The following is a 24723-nucleotide window of genomic DNA, read 5'->3' on the forward strand; positions in this document are numbered from 1 at the left end:
GAGCAGGGACACGCTGTGGGGAATGAACAAGCACAGTATGGGGGTAAGCAGGGACATGCTATGGGGAATGAGCAAGCACAGTATGGGGGTGAGCAGGGACACACTATGGGGAATGAACAAGCACAGTATGGGGGGAGCAGGGACATGCTATGGGGAATGAGCAAGCACAGTATGGGGGGGAGCAGGGACATGCTATGGGGAATGAGCAAGCACAGTATGGGGGGAGCAGGGACACACTATGGGGAATGATCAAGCACAGTATGGGGGGGAGCAGGGACACACTATGGGGAATAAGCAAGCACAGTATGGGGGGGAGCAGGGACATGCTATGGGGAATGATCAAGCACAGTATGGGGGGAGCAGGGACATGCTATGGGGAATGAGCAAGCACAGTATGGGGGGAGCAGGGACACACTATGGGGAATGATCAAGCACAGTATGGGGGGGAGCAGGGACACACTATGGGGAATAAGCAAGCACAGTATGGGGGGGAGCAGGGACACGCTATGGGGAATGAGCAAGCGCAGTATGGGGGTGAGCAGGGACATGCTATGGGGAATGAACAAACACAGTATGGGGGGAGCAGGGACACGCTATGGGGAATGAGCAAGCACAGTATGAGGGGAGCAGGGACACGCTATGGGGAATGAGCAAGCACAGTATGGGGTGGTGAGGAGGGACACGCTATGGGGAATGAACAAGCACAGTATGGGGTGAGCAGGGACATGCTATGGGGAATGAGCAAGCACAGTATGGGGGAGCAGGGACACGCTATGGGGAATGAGCAAGCACAGTATGGGGGAGCAGGGACACGCTATGGGGAATGAGCAAGCACAGTATGGGGGGAGCAGGGACACGCTATGGGGAATGAACATGCACAGTATGGGGGGAGTGGGGACACGCTATGGGGAATGAACATGCACAGTATGGGGGAGCAGGGACATGCTATGGGGAATGAACAAGCACAGTATGGGGGGAGCAGGGGCACACTATGGGGAATGAGCAAGCACAGTATGGGGGGGAGGGACACACTATGAGGAATGAGCAAGCACAGTATGGGGGAGCAGGGACATGCTATGGGGAATGAGCAAGCACAGTATGGGGGGGTGAGGAGGGACACGTTATGGGGAATGAACAATCACAGTATGGGGGGAGCAGGGACACGCTATGGGGAATGAACAAGCACAGTATGGGGGAGCAGGGACATGCTATAGGGAATGATCAAGCACAGTATGGGGGGGTGAGGAGGGACACGTTATGGGGAATGAACAATCACAGTATGGGGGAGCAGGGACACGCTATGGGGAATGAACAAGCACAGTATGGGGGGAGCAGGGGCACACTATGGGGCATGAGCAAGCACAGTATGGGGGGAGGGACACACTATGAGGAATGAGCAAGCACAGTATGGGGGAGCAGGGACACACTATGGGGAATGAGCAAGCACAGTATGGGGTGGTGAGGAGGGACACGTTATGGGGAATGAACAATCACAGTATGGGGGAGCAGGGACACGCTATGGGGAATGAACAAGCACAGTATGGGGGAGCAGGGACATGCTATGGGGAATGATCAAGCACAGTATGGGGGGGTGAGGAGGGACACGTTATGGGGAATGAACAATCACAGTATGGGGGAGCAGGGACACGCTATGGGGAATGAACAAGCACAGTATGGTGGTGAGCAGGGACACGCTATGGGGAATGAGCAAGCACAGTATGGGGGGAGCAGGGACACGCTATGGGGAATGAGCAAGCACAGTATGGGGGGTGAGCAGGGACACGCTATGGGGAATGAGCAAGCACAGTATGGTGGTGAGCAGGGACACGCTATGGGGAATGAGCAAGCACAGTATGGGGGTGAGCAGGGACACGCTATGGGGAATGAGCAAGCACAGTATGGGGGGAGCAGGGACACACTATGGGGAATGAGCAAGCACAGTATTGGGGTGAGCAGGGACACACTATGGGGAATGAGCAAGCACAGTATGGGGGGAGCAGGGACACGCTATGGGGAATGAGCAAGCACAGTATGGGGGTGAGCAGGGACACGCTATGGGGAATGAGCAAGCACAGTATGGGGTGAGCAGGGACACGCTATAGGGAATGAACAAGCACAGTATGGGGGGGGAGCAGGGACACACTATGGGGAATGAGCAAGCACAGTATGGGGGTGAGCAGGGACACAGTATGGGGAATGATCAAACAGAGTATGGGGGGAGCAGGGACACGCTATGGGGAATGAGCAAGCACAGTATGGGGGGGTGAGGAGGGACATGCTATGGGGAATGATCAAGCACAGTATGGGGGGAGCAGGGACACGCTATGGGGAATGAGCAAGCACAGTATGGGGGGGGTGAGGAGGGACATGCTATGGGGAATGATCAAGCACAGTATGGGGGGAGCAGGGACACGCTATGGGGAATGAGCAAGCACAGTATGTGGGGGGGTGAGGAGGGACATGCTATGGGGAACGAGCAAGCACAGTATGGGGGAGCAGGGACACGCTATGGGGAATGAGCAAGCACAGTATGGGGGGGTGAGGAGGGACACACTATGGGGAATGAGCAAGCACAGTATGGGGGGAGCAGGGACACACTATGGGGAATGAGCAAGCACAGTATGGGGTGAGCAGGGACACGCTATGGGGAATGAGCAAGCACAGTATGGGGGGAGCATGGACATGCTATGGGGAATTAATAAGCACAGTATGGGGGGGGTGAGGAGGGACATGCTATGGGGAACGAGCAAGCACAGTATGGGGAGAGCAGGGACACGCTATGGGGAATGAGCAAGCACAGTATGGGGGGTGAGGAGGGACACACTATGGGGAATGAGCAAGCACAGTATGGGGGGAGCAGGGACACACTATGGGGAATGAGCTAGCACAGTATGGGGGGAGCAGGGACACACTATGGGGAATGAGCAAGCACAGTATGGGGGGGTGAGGAGGGACACACTATGGGGAATGAGCAAGCACAGTATGGGGGGAGCAGGGACACACTATGGGGAATGAGCAAGCACAGTATGGGGGGGGGTGAGGAGGGACACACTATGGGGAATGAGCAAGCACAGTATAGGGGGAGCAGGGACACACTATGGGGAATGAGCAAGCACAGTATGGGGGGAGCAGGGACACACTATGGGGAATGAGCAAGCACAGTATGGGGGTGAGCAGGGACACGCTATGGGGAACGAGCAAGCACAGTATGGGGGGAGCATGGACACGCTATGGGGATTGAGCAAGCACAGTATGGGGGGGTGAGGAGGGACATGCTATGGGGAATGAGCAAGCACAGTATGGGGGAGCAGGGGCACACTATGGGGAATGAGCAAGCACAGTATGGGGGGGAGCAGGGACACGCTATGGGGAATGTACAAGCACAGTATGGGGGCAGCAGGGAGATGCTATTGGGAATGAGCAAGCACAGTATGGGTGGAGCAGGGGCACACTATGGGGAATGAGCAAGCACAGTATGGGGGGAGGGACACACTAAGGAATGAGCAAGCACAGTATGGGGGAGCAGGGACACGCTATGGGGAATGAGCAAGCACAGTATGGGGGGAGCAGGGACATGCTATGGGGAATGAGCAAGCACAGTATGGGGGAGCAGGGACATGCTATGGGGAATGATCAAACAGTATGGGGGGAGCAGGGACACACTGGGGAATGAGCAAGCACAGTATGGGGGGGTGAGGAGGGACATGCTATGGGGAATGATCAAACAGTATGGGGGGAGCAGGGACACACTGGGGAATGAGCAAGCACAGTATGGGGGGTGAGGAGGGACATGCTATGGGGAATGATCAAACAGTATGGGGGGAGCAGGGACACACTGGGGAATGAGCAAGCACAGTATGGGGGGGTGAGGAGGGACATGCTATGGGGAATGAACAAGCACAGTATGGGGGGAGCAATGACACGCTATGGGGAATGATCAAGCACAGTATGGGGGGGTGAGGAGGGACATGCTATGGGGAATGAGCAAGCACAGTATGGGGGAGCAGGGACACGCTATGGGGAATGAGCAAGCACAGTATGGGGGGAGCGGGGACGCTATGGGGAATGAACAAGCACAGTATGGGGGGAGCAGGGACATGCTATGGGGAATGAGCAAGCACAGTAGGGGGGGAGCAGGGACATGCTATAGGGAATGAACAATCACAGTATGGGGGTGAGCAGGGACACGCTATGGTGAATGAACAAGCACAGTATGGGGGGAGCAGGGACACGCTATGGGGAATGAGCAAGCACAGTATGGGGCTGAGCAGGGACACACTATGGGGAATGAGCAAGCACAGTATGGGGGTGAGCAGGGACACACTATGGGGAATGAACAAGCACAGTATGGGGGAGCAGGGGCACACTATGGGGAATGAGCAAGCACAGTATGGGGGGAGCAGGGACACGCTATGGGGAATGAGCAAGCACAGTATGGGGGGGTGAGGAGGGACATGCTATGGGGAATGAGCAAGCACAGTATGGGGGAGCAGGGACACGCTATGGGGAATGAGCAAGCACAGTATGGGGGGAGCGGGGACATGCTATGGGGAATGAACATGCACAGTATGGGGGAGCAGGGACATGCTATGGGGAATGAACAAGCACAGTATGGGGGGAGCAGGGGCACACTATGGGGAATGAGCAAGCACAGTATGGGGGGAGGGACACACTATGAGGAATGAGCAAGCACAGTATGGGGGAGCAGGGACATGCTATGGGGAATGAGCAAGCACAGTATGGGGGGGTGAAGAGGACACGTTATGGTGAATGAACAATCACAGTATGGGGGGAGCAGGGACACACTATGGGGAATGAACAAGCACAGTATGGGGGAACAGGGACATGCTATGGGGAATGATCAAGCACAGTATGGGGGGGTGGGGAGGGACACGTTATGGGGAATGAACCATCACAGTATGGGGGGAGCAGGGACACGCTATGGGGAATGAACAAGCACAGTATGGGGGGAGCAGTGGCACACTATGGGGAATGAGCAAGCACAGTATGGGGGGAGGGACACACTATGAGGAATGAGCAAGCACAGTATGGGGGAGCAGGGACATGCTATGGGGAATGAGCAAGCACAGTATGGGGGGGTGAGGAGGGACACGTTATGGGGAATGATCAAGCACAGTATGGGGGGAGCAGGGACACGCTATGGGGAATGAACAAGCACAGTATGGGGGAGCAGGGACATGCTATGGGGAATGATCAAACAGTATGGGGGGAGCAGGGACACACTGGGGAATGAGCAAGCATGCTATGGGGAATGAATAAGCACAATATGGGGGGAGCAGGGACACGCTATGGGGAATGAGCAAGCACAGTATGGGGGGGTGAGGAGGGACACGCTATGGGGAATGAGCAAGCACAGTATGGGGGGGGAGCAAGGACACGCTATGGGGAATGATCAAGCACAGTGGGGGGAGCAGGGACACGCTATGGGGAATGATCAAGCACAGTATGGTGGTGAGCAGGGACACGCTATGGGGAATGAGCAAGCACAGTATGGGGGTGAGCAGGGACATGCTATAGGGAATGAACAAGCACAGTATGGGGGGGGAGCAGGGACACGCTATGGGGAATGAGCAGGGACACGCTATGGGGAATGATCAAGCACAGTATGGTGGTGAGCAGGGACACGCTATGGGGAATGAGCTAGCACAGTATGGGGGTGAGCAGGGACATGCTATAGGGAATGAACAAGCACAGTATGGGGGGAGCAGGGACACGCTATGGGGAATGAGCAAGCACAGTATGGGGGGGGTGAGGAGGGACATGCTATGGGGAATGAGAAAGCACAGTATGGGGGAGCAGAGACACGCTATGGGGAATGAGCAAGCACAGTATGGGGGGAGCAGGGACACGCTATGGGGAATGAACATCACAGTATGGGGGAGCAGGGACATGCTATGGGGAATGAACAAGCACAGTATGGGGGGAGCAGGGGCACACTATGGAGAATGAACATGCACCGTATGGGGGAGCAGGGACATGCTATGGGGAATGAACAAGCACAGTATGGGGGGAGCAGGGGCACACTATGGGGAATGAGCAAGCACAGTATGGGGGGAGGGACACACTGAGGAATGAACAATCACAGTATGGGGGGAGCAGGAACACGCTATGGGGAATGAACAATCAGTATGGGGGGAGCAGGGACACGCTATGGGGAATGAACAAGCACAGTTTGGGGGGGAGCAGGGACATGCTATGGGGAATGAGCAAGCACAGTATGGGGGGAGCAGGGGCACGCTATGGGGAATGAACAATCACAGTATGGGGGGAGCAGGGACACGCTATGGGGAATGAACAAGCACAGTATGGGGGGGAGCAGGAACATGCTATGGGGAATGATCAAGCACAGTATGGGGGGGAGCAGGAACATGCTATGGGGAATGATCAAGCACAGTATGGGGGGGTGAGGAGGGACATGCTATGGGGAATGAACAAGCACAGTATGGGGGAGCAGGGACACGCTATGGGGAATGAACAAGCACAGTATTGGGGGGGGGCAGGGACACACTATGGGGAATGAGCAAGCACAGTATGGGGGGAGCAGGGACACGCTATGGGGAATGAGCAAGCACAGTATGGGGGGAGCAGGGACACGCTATGGGGAATGAGCAAGCACAGTATGGGGGTGAGCAGGGACATGCTATAGGGAATGAACAAGCACAGTATGGGGGGAGCAGGGACACGCTATGGTGAATGAACAAGCACAGTATGGGGGGGTGAGGAGGGACACGCTATGGGGAATGAGCAAGCACAGTATGGGGGTGAGCAGGGACATGCTATAGGGAATGAACAAGCACAGTATGGGGGGGGAGCAGGGACACGCTATGGGGAATGAGCAAGCACAGTATGGGGGGGTGAGGAGGGACATGCTATGGGGAATGATCAAGCACAGTATGGGGGGAGCAGGGACACGCTATGGGGAATGAGCAAGCACAGTATGGGGGGGTGAGGAGGGACATGCTATGGGGAATGAGCAAGCACAGTATGGGGGAGCAGGGACACGCTATGGGGAATGAGCAAGCACAGTATGGGGGTGAGCAGGGACACGCTATGGGGAATGAACATGCACAGTATGGGGGAGCAGGGACATGCTATGGGGAATGAACAAGCACAGTATGGGGGGAGCGGGGACACGCTATGGAGAATGAACATGCACAGTATGGGGGAGCAGGGACATGCTATGGGGAATGAACAAGCACAGTATGGGGGAGCAGGGGCACACTATGGGGAATGAGCAAGCACAGTATGGGGGGTGGGACACACTATGAGGAATGAGCAAGCACAGTATGGGGGAGCAGGGACATACTATGGGGAATGAGCAAGCACAGTATGGGGGGGTGAGGAGGGACACGTTATGGGGAATGAACAATCACAGTATGGGGGGAGCAGGGACACGCTATGGGGAATGAACAAGCACAGTATGGGGGAGCAGGGACACGCTATGGGGAATGAACAAGCACAGTATGGGGGGAGCAGGGACACGCTATGGGGAATGAACAAGCACAGTATGGGGGGAGCAGGGACACGCTATGGGGAATGTACGAGCACAGTATGGGGGGAGCAGGGACACGCTATGGGGAATGTACGAGCACAGTATGGGGGGAGCAGGGACACGCTGTGGGGAATGATCAAGCACAGTGGGGGGGAGCACGAACACACTATGGGGAATGAATAAGCACAGTATGGGGGGGAGCAGGGACATGCTATGGGGAATGATCAAGCACAGTATGGGGGGGTGAGGAGGGACATGCTATGGGGAATGAACAAGCACAATATGGGGGGAGCAGGGAGATGCTATGGGGAATGAACAAGCACAGTATTGGGGGGGCAGGGACACACTATGGGGAATGAGCAAGCACAATATGGGGGAGCAGGGACACGCTATGGTGAATGAACAAGCACAGTATGGGGGGGAGCAGGGACATGCTATGGGGAATGATCAAGCACAGTATGGGGGGGTGAGGAGGGACACGCTATGGTGAATGAACAAGCACAGTATGGGGGGGGCAGGGACACACTATGGGGAATGAGCAAGCACAATATGGGGGGGGAGCAGGGACATGCTATGGGGAATGATCAAGCACAGTATGGGGGGTGAGGAGGGACATGCTATGGTGAATGAACAAGCACAGTATGGAGGGGGCAGGGACACACTATGGGGAATGAGCAAGCACAATATGGGGGGGAGCAGGGACATGCTATGGGGAATGAACAAGCACAGTATGGGGGGGCAGGGACACACTATGGGGAATAAACAAGCACAGTATGGGGGGAGCAGGGAGATGCTATGGGGAATGATCAAGCACAGTATCGGGGGAGCAGGGAAATGCTATGGGGAATGAACAAGCATAGTATGGGGGGAGTAGGGACACGCTATGGGGAATGAACAAACACAGTATGGGGGGAGCAGGGACACACTATGGGGAAAGTCTGGAGTTCCGGAAGAGAAGCCAATTCCTTTTGAAAGAAAATGGATAGGGCCGAAATCTGAACCTTAATGGAGCCTAACTTTGGGCCCAAATTCACTCCAGTTTGCAGGAAGTGTAGAAAACGGCCCAGATGGAATTCTTCCGGAGGAGCAGTCTTGGCTTCACACCAAGACACATACTTCCTCCAGATACGGTGATAATGTTTCGATGTCACCTCCTTCCTAGCCTTAATCAGAGTAGGAATGACCTCCTCCGGAATGCCCTTCTCCGCTAGTATCCTGTGTTCAACCGCCATGCCGTCAAACGCAGTCGCGGTAAGTCCTGGAACAGACAGGGCCCTTGTTGTAACAGGTCTTCCCTGAGAGGAAGAGGCCACGGATCTTCTGTGAGCATTTCCTGCAGATCCGGATACCAGGCCCTTCGAGGCCAATCTGGAACAATGAGAATTGCCTGAACCCCTCTTCGTCTTATGATTCTCAGTATTTTTGAGAGGAAGAGGAGGGAACACATAGACCGACTGAAACACCCACAGTGTCACCAGTGCGTCCACTGCAACCGCCTGAGGGTCCCTTGACCTGGCGCAATATCTCGGAAGTTTCTTGTTGAGACGTGAAGCCATCATGTCTATTTGGGCAGTCCCTACTGACTTGCAATCTTTGCAAAGACTTGCTGAGGAAGTCCCCACTCTCCTGGATGCAGATCGTGTCTGCTGAGGAAGTCTGCTTCCCAGTTGTCCACTCCCGGAATGAAGACTGCTGTCAGATCACTTACTTGACTCTCCGCCCATCGAAGAATCTTTGAGGCTTCTGCCATTGCCGCTCTGCTCCTTGTGCCGCCTTGGCAGGTTTACATGAGCCACTGCTGTGATGTTGTCTGACTTAATCAGAACCGGTAGACCTTGAAGTAAGGTCTGCGCCTGCCGAAGGCCGATGTATATTGCCCTTAATTCCAGAATGTTGATGTGTAGACAATCCTCCTGGCTTGGCCACAGACCTTGCAAGTTTCTTCCCTGTGTGACTGCTCCCCATCCTCGGAGTCTCGTGTCCTTGGTCACCAGAACCCAGTCCTGGATGCCGAACCTGCGACCCTCTAGAAGGTGAGTACTCTGCAGCCACCACAGGATAGACACCCTGGCCCTGGGGGACAGGCGGATCATATGATGAATCTGTAGATGTGACCTGGACCACTTGTCCAGAAGGTCCCACTGAAAAGTCCTGTCATGGAACCTGCCGAATGGAATGGCCTCGTAAGACGCCATAATTTTTCCCAGCACTCGAGTGCAGTGATGTACCGACACCCTGTGGCTTCAACACGTCCTTGACCAAGCTCTGAAATTCCTGGGCCTTTTCTTTTGGAAGAAAAACCCTCTTTTGTTCCGTGTCCAGAATCATGCCTAAGAAAGGCAATCGGGTCGTTGGAACTAACTGTGACTTTGGTAGGTTTAGGATCCAACCGTGTTGTTGCAACACCCTCAGGGAGAGTGATACGCTGTCCACCAATCGTTTTCTCGATCTCGCTTTTATCAGGAGATCGTATGTGATAATTGTGACACCCTGCTTGCGCAGGAGCACCATCATCTCTGCCATTAATTTGGTAAAAATCCTCCGGGCCGTGGAAAGCCCAAACGGCAACGTCTGAAATTGGTAATGACCATCCTGCACCACAAATCTCAGGAACGCCTGATGAGGTTGATATATGGGGACATGAAGGTATGCATCCTTTATGTCTAGGGACACCATATAATCTCCCCCCTCCAGACTTGCGATTACCGCTCTGAGCGATTCCATCTTGAACTTGAACCTCTTCAAATATAGGTTTAAGGATTTTAAATTCAGAATGGGTCTGACCGAACCGTCCGGTTTTGGGACCACAAACAGGGTTGAGTAATAGCCCATCCCCTGCTGTAGCGGGGGAACTTTGACCACCACTTGTTGAAGGCACAACTTTTGAATTGCTGTCAGAACTACCTCCCTCTCTGGGGAAGAAGTCGGCAGTGCCGATTTGAAAAAACCGACGAGGAGGCACCTCTTCGAATTCCAGCTTGTACCTCTGGGAAACAATGTCTATTGCCCAGGGATCCACCTGAGAGTGAACCCATACTTGGCTGAAAAGACGAAGACGTGCCCCCACAGGAGCGGACTCCTCCCACGGAGCCCCAGCGTCATGCGGTGGATTTAGTAGAAGCCGGGGAGGACCTTTGTTCCTGGGAACTGGATGTAGCTGGCAGCTTTTTCCCCTTGCCCTTACCTCTGGCAAGAAAGGAAGATCCCCGAGCTCTCTTGGATTTATACGACCGAAAGGACTGCATCTGATAATGTGGCGCTTTCTTAGGCTATGAGGAAACATAAGGTAAAAAAGTTGATTCACCTGCAGTAGCCGTGGAAACTAGGTCCGCGATACCTTCCCCAAACAATTCTTCACCCTTGTAAGCTAAAACCTCCATATACCGTTTTGAATCGACATCACCCGTCCACTGTCAGGCTCACAGAGAAATCGCCATAGCGTTCGCTCTGGACCCCAGTATGCCTACATCCCTCTGAGCCTATCTCATATGAAGGACCGCATCCTTAATATGGCCCAGGGTAAATAAAATAGTTTCCTTATCCATTGTATCCATGTCGGCAGATAAGGTATCAGTCCACGCTATTACAGCGCTACAAACCCAAGCAGATGCTATTGCCGGTCCGATCAATGTACTGGTATGTGTGTAAATTGACTTCAAGGTAGTTTCCTGCTTGCGGTCAGCAGGATCCCCGAGGGCAGCGGTATCCTGAGACGGCAGTGCCACCTTTTTGGAAAAGCGCGTCTACGCTTTGTCCACCCTTGGGGAGGATTCCCACCGTATCCTATCCTTGATCGGGAAAGGATACGTCATAAGAATCCTTTTGGGAATCTGCAGTTTCTTGTCTGGAGTTTCCCAAGCACTTTCAAATAACTCATTTAATTCAAAAGAAGGCGGAAAAGTAACCTCAGGCTTCTTTAAAAATGTGGATTTTTGGATTCGGCACCGCGGGGTCATCTATAATATGCAGCACATCCTTATTAGCAATAATCATATAATGAATACTCTTTGCCAATTTTGGCTGCAACCTCGCATCATCATAATCGATACTGGTTTCAGAATCTGTGTCGATATCGGTGTCAACTACTGGAGAAAGTGGGCGTTTTTGAGACTCCGAAGGCCCCTGTGACATAGGGAAAGGCAGGGTATGACCCTCTGCACTGTCCCTGGACTCTGCTTTGTCCAAACGTTTGTGCAATAAATTCACATTTGCATTTAAAATATTCCACATTTCCATCCAGTCATGTGTCGGCGTTGCCGACGGAGACACCACACTCATGCGCTCCACCTTATCCCTAGGAGAGCCTTCCGCTTCAGACATGCCGACACGCACGTACTGACACACCACACACTCAGGGAAGACTCCATCTGGAGACAGTTTCCCCACAATGCCCTTTGGAGAGCCAGCACACACCCAGCGCCAATAACCATGGGGGAAAAAAATTACCCAGATACAGTGCTATTTGTATATTGACAGCGCCAAATTATGTGCCCCCCCTTCTTTAAAACCCTCTGTCACGGGGGGGCGTGGCTTGTGGCCTGACTGAGAGGACGTGTCCCTGGAGAGCTCCTGCTCATTAAATTAGCCCTCACATTGCCTAAACCCCCTCTATATTGTCCTACACCAACTCCTACGACTAGAGGCACCTGGGGAGCGAGTTGCGGAGCCAGAGCACGGGCTTGCCCCGTGCTTGCAGGTTGCGGCCCTCCCTGTGCAGTGAAGCCGGGACCTCAATTAGCCTCCACCCCCGCCCGAGAACGATCATCCCCCGGCCGCTTTAAAAAACAAGCAGGAACTTGCCCCGCTGTCCAGCTGTGTGCCCCTCACCTGGGAAGGACGGGACGTGAGGCTGAAGTAAGCCCGGGTGCCGCGGAAACTGCAGGGTCGGAGCCGAGCAGCGCTGCGGAGGTCCGGTGGCAGCGGCCATCTTGGATGTGGCGTCTGAAGGGAATCAGGCGCTGCATCACAGTGATCAGCCGGCTGGCCGCAAAAACAGCGGGGGCAATTTAGCTGGGGGCGCTGGGGAGACCAGGAGCATCAATGTTGTGAAATCCCGTAGGGACACACCTCACACATTGCTGACGGCAGCCATCTTGGAGGTGGCAGGACAGACCCCTCTACTCTGAGCTGTGCTGCCCCTGCTGGAGCTGAATGGAAACGAGCTCATCGCTCTATCAGGCTTATTTTAATTGTTTTATAAGTCCAGAACCTGAACCCTACAGCTGAGGATATACCTTTCCATACACTCACGGACAGACGTGTGATAGATCAGGTCGCTCTCCTGGTGATCCCTCTCACTGATTTAACGGATAAATAGGACCCAGGTCCTGTAAATGATGTAACACTGCGGATGCCTGACTTCCCCCTCACCCGGACCAACTGTTGAACACGTAACATCCAAGTGGATCATTCTTGTTACCACTCCTTAAACGGTCGTTTTAATCCTACCAGATATTATGAGCAGAGCAAACACCAGAGCAAAAAAACCGGGAGCTTCACAAGATATCTCGCAACATTTCTCACGCCGGGAAAAACTGTCTGAAACTTCATCTCCACCCTCACCGATGCCTACCCCCATTATGGATCAGACGGATGCACCCTCAACTAAGGCGGACATTCAATCCCTTCAGAACATGATCTTAGACCTTAAGAACTCCTTCACGACAGCTCTCCAGTCAGCGATCGGGGAATTAAAATCTGATATGGCGGCTCTAGACTCCCGCACAACCGCGCTGGAATCACGGGAAGACCACCAACAAAATTTCCGTAAGCAAGTGGGCGAGGACATGAGCTACCTATCCAGCGAGCCGGAACTCCTTAAAGATAAAGTTGAGGACAGCAAAAATCGCGAGAGACGGAATAATTTACGCATCCGCAATATCCCCGAATCTGTCTCTGCCTCCGAACTGGAAGCATACCTTCGACGCTTGTTTCTTCACTTGGTCCCGTCGCTCTCGGATTCTGCCATCTCGATAGAGAGAGCACACCGCGCCCTGAGACCTAAACCGAAGGACTCGGACCCTCCCCGCGATGTTATCCTCCGGTTTCTGTCCTTCATGATTAAAAACAGCATCACACTGGCGTGCAGGAATTCAACCACAATTTTATTCGAAGACTCCCAGATACAGATCTACCAAGACTTGTCGCCGGTGACCATTGCCAAACGGCGTGATCTACGGTCCGTTACCTCAACACTGCGCGACAATGGTTACAAGTACCGCTGGGGTTTTCCTTTTCGCCTCATGGTGGAGATTGATGGCAAAGTTCACACCATCCGCTCTCCTGATGAAGGGGACAAGCTTCTTCGAAAATTGCAGCTATCCCCAGTTGCCACTTCATAGATGTGATGCTCCCTACGGTTACGTTTAAATTCTGTGTTTTTGGAACGTTTAGTATACTTGATTTTGTTCTCTACTTTGCTCAACTGCTATGTAATCCATGTTTTAGATACCATTTTTGTACACTAACAACCTTTTTACTTTTTTCCCACAATGTTCTTGTTGGCGGACCTTTATACCTCACAATTTGCTGCGTTGTTGTTTCGCTGGCATGGTCGGCAGGTCGGGGGCACGGCCTTATGGTTGGGGTTCTGGATTGACTCCTTTGCCGCTGCCGTGGGGCCTGTCTCGGGGCGCCGGCCTGTTCGGCGACTTTACTGTATGCTCTAGTGTTATTATGTTATTGATCCTAGCTGTAATATGATCACTTTTTCTACAGCGCTCTGTATCTAGGATGTTCCGCCCCAGTGTTAGGTCTTAGATACAAGACGGTCCATTCTTTTTGTTTATTAATGGTTTCGGGTGGGGGTTGTCAGTGCCCTGTCTTGATACATCCTCCCCCGACTCATAGGGATCAAAGTTACATTCAAACATAGTGGGTTAATACCCTCTTGCTATAGTGCATTTGTATCCCGCCAGTGAGCTCTTTCTTTCTACTAGAGCTCAATCTTGGCAGCCGAGTATCCTGCCTATTGGATACTACGTCTGCTTTTTTCTTATTTGTTTCTCTTTCTTCTATTCTCTTCCTCTCTTAGACCCCTGTTACAGTACACCTGCAAGTTGACATCTCTGTATTCACAGACAGATAGACCTATTTATTAAATATTGATCGTATACAGTAATATACATTTCCATTTTTCCCTTTCTATTCTTCCTTTCTGTTTTTCTCGTCCACCCTAGCAGAGTCCGGGACCCTAGAGATCTCCAGCAAACTACTCCCTCTCTTGCTTCAACCATGCCGTTGACATGCCTGTCCATTAATGCCAAGGGACTGACTACTCCCCAGAAGCGCTCTCATCTCCACAGGTCTCTTAAAACATTAAATGGTGACGTAATTTTCTTACAGGAGACACACCTGAAATCAGACTCCCATCCCTCCCTGACATCTAAACAATTTCCCATGGCCTGGTACTCCAATCACACAGCAAAAAGACATGGTGTGGCCATCTTGGTAAGGGGGTCGGTCCCTTTCCAATTCCTAGACTGTAAATGCGACACTGAAGGTCGCTATATAATGGTGAGAGGCAAAATTGGACACGAGGAGGTGACCTTCGCTAATCTGTACGCTCCAAACACTGCCCAGTCCAAATTCTTCTGCAATTTTTTTCACAACCTTTACTCATATAGGCGAGGCAAAACACTTGTCTGCGGAGACTTCAATATGGCTCTCACAAACCTGGACAGATCCGGCCCCTTGCGTAGTAGTCAAACCCTAAACTCCTCAGTATTTTACACAGGAGCATGGCCGAGGCTGGTTTGTTCGATGTATAGCGCTTTCTTAATCCGACCACCAGGGACTACACTTTTTATTCCAATCCACACGATGTGTACTCTCGCATTGACATGTTTTTGAGTTGTGCACCTCTTTCCCGGACCGCTAGCTCTTCCTCGATAACTCCGCTTACCTGGACTGACCACGCAGCATTAGCTGCGACATTTGACATTTTTGATATCCCTGACGGTAGACCGACATGGAGACTTAACGAGACATTATTGAAGATCCCTAAGTTCCAAGACCTAATTAAAACTGAGCTTCGGGAATATTTTGAGGTTAATGTAGAAAGTGACTGCAGTATAGCCACTATATGGGAAGCCCATAAGGTGGTCATCAGAGGATCCATTATCCAATTTGCATCCCGCAGTAAGAGAAACCAGGAAAACCAAATTACTCTGTTAACAAATAACATTGCAACATTGGATCAGGAACACAAACGTACACGCTCCAAAAAAACTTTAGCCGAACTTTCTAAAGCACGTGATGGCCTACACTCACTTTTGGCGGAAAATATCGAGCGCTCGCTTCGATGGGCTAATCAATCGTTTTATGACAAAAGTAACAAAGCACACACATTGTTGGCCAATCGCTTACGTGCCAAAAAGGCTAACCAATGCATCCATTCTATAAGACAACCCTCAGGTAACATTACCTACGACCCCAAAAAAATTAATAGTGTCTTTTTTGATTACTATAAGACACTCTATAATCTTGAACCCCCCGTCTGACCCTTTAGCACAAGCCGACCAGGCAAAACAATATCTAGACTCGAGCGCTCTCCCTCGGTTAGACGAGGAGACTAATTCAGCTCTTAATGCTGAAATCTCTGTAGAGGAAATTGAAGCTGCACTAAAAACCCAGAAACCTTCTAAAGCACCTGGCCCGGATGGCTATCCGATGGTGTACTATAAAACCTTCGCCCCTCAACTCATTCCTCACATGGTTTCTCTGTTTAATAAAATACTACAGGGCACACCTTTTCACACTGACTCCACGACGTCCCGCATTATAGTAATCCCGAAACCCGGAAAGGATCCCTCGCACTGCTCAAATTATAGACCCATATCTTTGATAAATACCGATCTCAAACTTTTTGCCAATGTACTGGCATCACGTCTAAACACTGTGCTGCCATCATTAATAGATCCTGATCAAGTAGGATTTGTTCCTGGCCGCCAGGCCTCGGACAACACCAGACGCATAGTTAATTTGATTCATCAAATAAACTTGACGAAAACACCAGCGATTGCTTTGGCGCTAGACGCCGAAAAGGCATTTGATCGCATCTCTTGGCCCTTTTTGTTTTCTACCTTATCTACATTCAGCTTCCACGGTCATTTCATCACTGCAATAGCGGCTCTCTATTCTAACCCCTCATCTGCGGTCTTGACCAATGGCTTGAGCTCACCTCGATTTAGCCTGAAGAATGGTACTCGGCAGGGTTGCCCCCTCTCGCCCCTACTTTTTGCCTTATGCATTGAACCTCTTGCGGCCCGAATTAGACTTAATACTGACATTGGGGGTGTTCCAGTGGGACAGAACTCGTATAAAATATCTTTGTTTGCAGATGACGTGTTCTTGACTCTCTCTAACCCTCTGATCTCTCTCCCTAATCTACAGAAAGTATTACTCTTATATGGTTCCCTATCTGGTTACAAAATAACCCACACCAAATCTGAGGCCCTTACATTTAATATTCCATCCCATACCCGTTTGATTTTAACTTCCTCCTTTCCCTTTCTTTGGAGACCTTCGGCTATTAAATACCGTGGCATATTTATTACTAAATCCTACACCAGCCTATACCAGGCTAATTATGTTCCCATGATTAAAACTCTCACTCAAGATCTAGATAAATGGGACCGTTTATTTGTTTCATGGATCGGACGGATCAATGCCCTAAAAATGAATTTCCTACCACGTATTCTTTACCTGTTTCAGACCATTCCAATAATGGTACCCCAAGTGACTTTGGCTTCCCTACAATCAATGTGCAACAAATTTATTTGGGCTCATCGTAAATCTCGATTGAGACGAACACTGTTGACTAAGAGTGCCTCCTCAGGTGGTTTGGGATACCCTGACCTTCAGGCTTACTTTAACGCCTGTCACCTCAATCATATAGTGTCCTGGCATTCCCCCCAAGGGAACAGAAAATGGGTCGATATTGAGAACTCAATATATCAGGGTATACCCCTCGACTCTCTTCCATGGCTCCCCAGGTCCTGCAGACCAGCCTCGGCCTATTCAGTCCCCACGATTAAATTCACCCTTGGGCTGTGGGACAAACTCTGCAGTACTCACAACCTATCTTCATACCCCTCACCTTTATCGCTCATTTGGGGACACCCTGCCTTCCCCCCAGGCTGCGATCGTAGAATAGCGGCCCCATGGCAATCCCAGGGTGTCACGAGATTTATCCATGTTAAAGGCCACTCAGCACCGACCTCTTTTGGAGATTTTCAAGAGCGCTTTGGTATCCGTTCCTCGTGTCAATACCATTATGTCCAAATTCTTAGCTTCCTCAAATCTCAGCTTAAAACTACCCCTTTGAAATCACCCACCTCCTTTGAACATATGTGTCTACTTTCAATTGGCAAAAAGGGGAATATCTCAACAATATACAACTCAATCTTGGCTCCAGATCCCCCGACCCGTGAACCCCATGAATTAGCTTGGGAATCAGATCTCTCCCATCCGTTGGAAGATGATCAATGGGAGGAAATTAGAACGCGCATAGCGAAAGCTTCTATGAGTGTGGCACTTAGGGAAACATGTTATAAGGTCTACACCAGGTGGTATCTGGTTCCCTCCAGACTTCACTCCATTTTCCCTACGACATCAAACTTGTGTTGGAGACTCTGTGGAGAGGAGGGCACCTTTTTTCACATATGGTGGACATGCCCCTCTGTCCGCCCCTTCTGGAACACTGTTGGAGCACTTGTTGCTCAAACCTGCGGGCATAACCTTGCCCTCTCCCCTGAAATCGCTTTGCTTCACGCCCTCACACCGTCACTACCCAAAACCCAAGACAAGCTTACCATGCAAATTTGCATGGCGGCTAAATCACTGATTGCTAAATGCTAGAAAGATCAGAAACCACCCTCCAAGGCTGTACTGTTGACCAAGATTAACCACATAGCCAATATGGAATATATTACAAGCCTAAGGAATAATACTGTGGCTCAGTTCCACAACGTTTGGACTCCTTGGTACCTCGCACGCTCTTTATTGATGCCCGGACTCTGCTAACATTGCCAACACTGCTCACAATACTATTTCCTCTAGCACTTCAATTGTCCCTCCCTCTGTTATCAATACAGAGGACTGTTCCCAACCTCTTACTTCCCTATAGGTAACATTCATTACGTTCCTCCTTTATTAACATTTGTTTTCTTGCTTCTTCTCTCCTTTCCTCCTCTTTCTCTCTCTTGCTTCCACTCACCACAGGATTATACTCTGTTTTGATATAGACTAGATCCGATATTTGAAAAAATAAAATGAGACTGATCAAGTACACACTCGGATTTACACAGAACACATATTGCTATTACCTGTTAGCCTATATCACCACAAAATTGTCTTTATTGGTATGGTATAATATGTACACTGCATGTTCTTATGTTCAATACCTTAATCTGTACAACTGTGTTACTGTTACTGTTTTGGTTATCGATCACTCTCAATAAAAAAATCTAACTTAAAAAAAAAAAACCTCTGTCACCGGTGATCAGCAGGGTAGAGTCTGGGGAGCCAGCTTCTCAGCATGTCCTTGTGGAGAAAATGGCGCTGGTGAGTGCTGAGGAAGAAGCCCCGCCCCTCAGTGGCGGGCTTCGTTCCTGCTCATTGAACAAACTGGCGGGGATACCAAAACACACAAATAAGTGTATATTTACTTACAGCCAGTCCTAGAGGAATACATTGCTGCCCAGGGCGCCCCCCTCGCGCCCTGCACCCAACAGTGTGCGCTGTTTGTGTTCTGTGGGAGCAATGGCGCGCAGTGTTACCGCTGCGCGATACCTCAGTGAAGATCTGAAGTCTTCTGCCACCTCTGAAGTCTTCTGCCTTCCTATACTCACCCGGCTCCTATCTTCCGGCTCTGCGAGGAGGACGGCGGCACGGCTCCGGGATGAACCGCTAGGGGAGACCTGCGTTCTGACTCCCTCCGGAGCTAATGATTGTCCAGTAGCCCTAGAAGCAGAGCCTTGAAACTCACAGAAGTAGGGCTGCTTCTCCTCAGTCCCACGATGCAGGGAGCCTGTTGCCAGCAGAGCTACCTGAAAATAAAAAACCTAACAAATATACTTTCTTTACAGGAAGCTCAGGAGAGCTCCCTGTAATGCACCCATCTCCTCTGGGCACAGTATTAAACTGAGGTCTGGAGGAGGGGCATAGAAGGAGGAGCCAGTGCACACCCCATACCTGAAGTTCGTTTTGGTGACCATGTCTCCTGTGGAGCCCGTCTATTCTCCATGGTCCTTACGGAGTCCCCAGCATCCTCTAGGACGTAAGAGAAAAGCCATACCTGCAATGTGAAACAAGGCTAAGCGACTCAACTATGCACAAAAACATAGGAACTGGGCTGCAGAAAAATAGCAGCAGGTACTCTGGACTGAGGAGTCACAATGTGAAATATTTGGCTGTAACAAAAGGCAGTTTGTTCACCGGAATGGCTGGAGAGAGGTACAATGAGTGTCTGCAGGCAACAGTGACGGGATCCGGTCTAAAAGTCGACAGTAACTAGGTCGACAATGTCTAGGTCGACAGGGTCTTTAGGTCGACATGTTCTAGGGCGACAGGTCAAAAAGTAGACATGAGTTTTTCACAATTTTTTACTTTTTTTGAATCTTTTCATCCTTAACGATCCATGTGGACTACGATTGGTACGGTAATCTGTGCCGAGCGAAGCACCTTGCCCGAAGCATGGCCAGCTAAGCGAGCCATGTGAGGGGACGCGGTGCACTAATTGGGGTTCCCGGTCACTCTACGAAGAAAACGACACCCAAAAAAAAATTAAAAACTCATGTCGACCTTTTAACCTGTCGACCTAGAACATGTCGACCTAAAGACCCTGTTGACCTAGTTACTGTCGACCTTCCATACCACACCCACAGTGACGCATGGTGGAGGTGCCTTGCAAGTTTGGGGCTGCATTTCAGCAAATGGAGTTGGGGATTTGGAAGGGGGGTGTTCAGAGTAGTTAGCAAACTAGAAAAGTTAGCAATTAGGCAAAACCATGCTGCACTGCAGGTAGGGCTGATGTAACATGTGCAGAGAGCGGTAGATTTGGGTGGGTTATATTGTTTCTGTGCATGGTAAATACTGGCTTCTTTATTTTTACACTGCAATTTAGATTTCAGTTTGAACACACCCAACTCAGATCTAACTCCCTGTGCACATATTACATCTGCCCCAACTGCAGTGCACATGGTTTTGCCCATATGCTTACTTTTTGGGTTGCTAACAACTCTGAATAAACCTGTTGATCAGGTTTAATGATGTCCTCAATGCTGAGAAATACATAAAGATACTTAGCCATCATGCAGTACCATCAGGGAGGCTTCTTATTGGCTCTAAATGTATTCTGCAGCTGAACAACGACCCCAAACATACAGCCAATGTCATTAAAAATTCCTTCAGCATAAAGAAGAACAAGGAGTCCTGGAAGGGATGATATGACAGAGCCCTAATCTCACCATCATCAAGTCTGTCTGGGATTACATGAAGAGACACAAGGATTTCAGCCATCCTACATCACAAAAGATATGTGGTTTTCCAAGATGTTTGGAACAACCTCCCTGCCAAGTTCCTTCAAAAACTGTGCAAGTGTAAATTTAGTGTGAGAAACTGACCAGCCTCAATACTTCCTGGTAGTCTAGGGAGTTGAAAGTAATTAGAGGGGTTCCAAGGGTGCCTACCTGATCAAGAGGGAGAGGGTGCAGTGGGAAGCATTGTATCTCTCTCTTGCTTCCCACATCTACTGACCACTCTGGTCCTTACCCCACTGTTCTCAATGCTTAGCTGCTTGTTCTTGACCTCGCCCTTTTCTGGCCTCTCTTGCCTCTCAGAACTCTTCCTCCCACAAACTCTTCTTTCTTGAATCACTATACCTTAACTGAGCTCTCTCCTCAGTCATGGCTCACCACTACTGCTCTAGATTAGCTGTCTACTTGGCAGTGCCTCTTATTTCAAACCAGGGATGCTATGTTTGAAATTGAAGGCACTGATTGGCTTATCTTTAGTTTCAAAGCAGCACACCCAAACTGTTCCATATGACGCTGTACTAACCACAGAGCTAGGGGAATATGAGTGAGACCAAATATCCTATATGTTTTGCATACCGGCAGTCACTAGATAGTGCCCAACGGAGCAATTCAAGTATTGCTCTGTTCCGGCGCGCACAGCCTCCAGTGCTGACATTACTGTTATGTTGTTCTGTCATTACCAGGCTGGTAACTAGTTAATTCATGACGCCTTTTGCTGTGGGATATTTGGTTAACTATTTTATTTCTACCAGATGGACGCAATACAAGGAATACCTCGGAGGGGCATCTTGTTTGGTCTCCAGATTTTAAATTAGAAGATAAGAACATCATGCAAAAGTCTCCAGAAGAAAACAATATAACCCTAAATATACATCCAGCACTTCACAGTGCAGATATATCATTGGATACCCGTATTCCTGAGGAATGTTCTCCTTGCAACTCACAGGTTGCTGCACATAGGACAGATCATAGGTGTGATACAGTCATTTCCTCTTCTGAAGATGGAAAATGTTTTACACGTAACCTAGCTCTTGCTGGACATGGTAAAAGTCACATAGGTGAGAAGCCATTTACATGTTCTGAGTGTGGGAAAAGTTTTACACATAAATTAGCTCTTGTTAGACATCAGAGAACTCATACAGGTGAGAAACCATTTCCATGCTCTAAGTGTGGGAAATGTTTTACACAGAAATCAGCTCTTGTTATACATGAAAGAAGTCATACAGGTGAGAAACCATTTCAATGTGCTGAATGTGGGAAATGTTTTATACAGAAATCAGATCTTCTTATACACAGGAGACGTCACACAGGTGAGAAACCATTTACCTGTTCTGAGTGTGGGAAATGTTTTACAGATAAATCAGGTCTTGTTATACATGAGAGAATTCACACTGGTGAGAAGCCATTTCCATGCCGTGAGTGTGGGAAAAGTTTTACACATAAATTAGCTCTTGTTAACCATCAGAGAACTCATATAGGTGAGAAACCATTTCCATGTTCTGAGTGTGGGAAATGTTTTACACAGAAATCAGCTCTTGTTATACATAGGAGACGTCACACAGGTGAGAAACCATTTACCTGCTCTGAGTGTGGAAGATGTTATACACATAAATCAGGTTTTCTTATACATGAGAGAATTCACACAGGTGAAAAGCCATTTCCATGCCATGATTGTGGGAAATGTTTTACACACAAATCAGCTCTTGTTAGACATGAGAGATGCCATACAGATGAAAAGCCATTTCCATGCTCTGACTGTGGGAAATGTTTCTCATGCAAAGCAGCTCTTGTTATACATGAGAAAAGTCACACAGGTGAGAAGCCATTTCCGTGTTCTGAGTGTGGGAAATGTTTTATGAATAAATCAGGTCTTGTTACACATCATAGACATCACACAGGTGAGAAACCGTTTACATGCTCTGAGTGTGGGAAATGTTTTTCACGCAAATCAACTCTTGTTATGCATGAGAGAATACACACAGGTGAGAAACCATTTAGATGTGCTGAATGTGGGAAATGTTTTTTCACTCAAATCAGATCTTGTTATACATGAGATAATGCATGGAGGTAAGAAACAATTTCCATGCTCTGAGTGTGGGAAATATTTTATACACAAATCAGATCTTATTAGACATGAGAGAAGTCACACAGGTGAAAAACCTTTTACATGTTCGGAGTGTGGGAAATGTTTCTCACGCAGATCAGCTGTTGTTAGACATCAGAGAAGTCACACAGGTGAGAGGCCATTTACATGCTGTGAGTGTGGGAAATGTTTTATAAAGAAATCAGATCTTGTTACACATCAGAGAAGTCACACAGGTGAGAGACCATTCACATGTGAGTGTGGGAAATGTTTTATGTGGAAATCATCTCTTCTTAGACATCAGAGAAGTCACACAGGAGAGAACCAGCTATTGAAAGACAAGTCACAGTTGAATTGACTTGATTAAACAATGTTGCATTAATAATTGTATAATAAATCTGTAATAAGAATGTGTATTTAGTTCCTTCCAATAGAATTCAAAGCACTTTGCATTATTGTATATGGTGAGGCAGCAATTTTGTGTATGTGCAGTTTTTATTCTGAGAAAGCATTCACAACAATCCCTGCTCCATTGGAGCTTACATTCTACCTTACATATGAGACGACAGGTTTCAATTGTGCCAAAAACCACTTAATCTATCAGTCTGTGAACTTGTGGGAGGTGACCTGTGGCAGTATGGAGAGAACATGCAAAGTCCACAGAAATAGGCCTTGGGAACCATAGCTGAGAATCCAGTGCAGTGTAGAAGCAATTCTAAACACTATGCCGCGTAAACCTAATTAATCAAAATGATTAAATGTAAAGAGTGTACTCAGTGCACGGGGGAGAGAATGCCTCTCCTAACATAAAACCTGTTCCCAGTGGTGCCTTCAGGGGGATAGAAGCTCAGCCACCCCTCCATTATCCATTACTAGCAACTACAAAACAAGCCGAGCTTCCATGCAACATACAAAGCAGGAAGAAAAAGAAGACTCCTTTTGGGTGCACTCTTAAGGATCAAAGATGGAATTTATTAAAACATAACTTTTATTTGGTTATTTAATATATTGGTGTATTCAACAAAGACTAACAACATTTATGTAACAAGAGTATCAGTCAATATTAATAAATATTCATGAACCCCATGATCTGCGGTTTGATATTACTATATCAGTGTACCTTTAATGGAGAGGTCATTACTTAGATAAATTAATAGTATAACAGTCTATCGTTACTCATATTGGGTTGATGAGTTTAAAGCCTCAGGTAGGGCATATATGGTGCTTGCTTATATACCCTTTTTTATAGGTTCATTCGTTACACCTGGGCAAAAAGATATTGGCATAGGATAATGACGATGCTGGAGAATTACAGGCAAAAGATATGTACGAAGTTAGTTGGTGTCCAAGGCTCCTAGGCCTTTTGTTTGTAGTAGTTCCTAGTAGGAAGGAATTGTGATTCTGCTGTCCGTGTAAGGCACAATGTTCCAAGTCCCCACAGATTTCTACAACACTTGGTCTTCCTAGGAGGTCTCCCATCCAGGTACTGGCCAAGCCCACAACTGCTTAGCTTCCAAGATCGGACAGTATTGGGTGTTTACATGTGCTGTAGTAGTAGATTATAAAGTTCCAATTGTCCGTTCCTCTGG

General features: G+C 49.3%; 2 protein-coding genes across 2 annotated transcripts in view; both read left to right on the top strand.

The window, feature by feature from the left end:
• The window catches only part of LOC134984191 (oocyte zinc finger protein XlCOF6-like), a 454419-nt gene that overhangs the window by 427334 nt on the left and 2362 nt on the right, over positions 1-24723 (top strand). The window contains exon 5 of the mRNA XM_063949820.1: positions 21804-22109. Coding sequence (XP_063805890.1) covers positions 21804-22109 — 306 coding nt within the window. The remainder of the gene's footprint in view (positions 1-21803; positions 22110-24723) is intronic.
• LOC134984176 (gastrula zinc finger protein XlCGF8.2DB-like) lies at positions 22303-24213 on the top strand. The gene is made up of 4 exons (XM_063949800.1): positions 22303-22313; positions 22348-22890; positions 22939-23033; positions 23089-24213. The coding sequence occupies exons 1-4, from the start codon at positions 22303-22305 to the stop codon at positions 23490-23492; spliced, it is 1053 nt and encodes a 350-aa protein (XP_063805870.1). The 3' UTR covers positions 23493-24213.

Source organism: Pseudophryne corroboree (assembly GCF_028390025.1).
Source record: "Pseudophryne corroboree isolate aPseCor3 chromosome 3 unlocalized genomic scaffold, aPseCor3.hap2 SUPER_3_unloc_4, whole genome shotgun sequence".
Taxonomy (NCBI): domain Eukaryota; kingdom Metazoa; phylum Chordata; class Amphibia; order Anura; family Myobatrachidae; genus Pseudophryne; species Pseudophryne corroboree.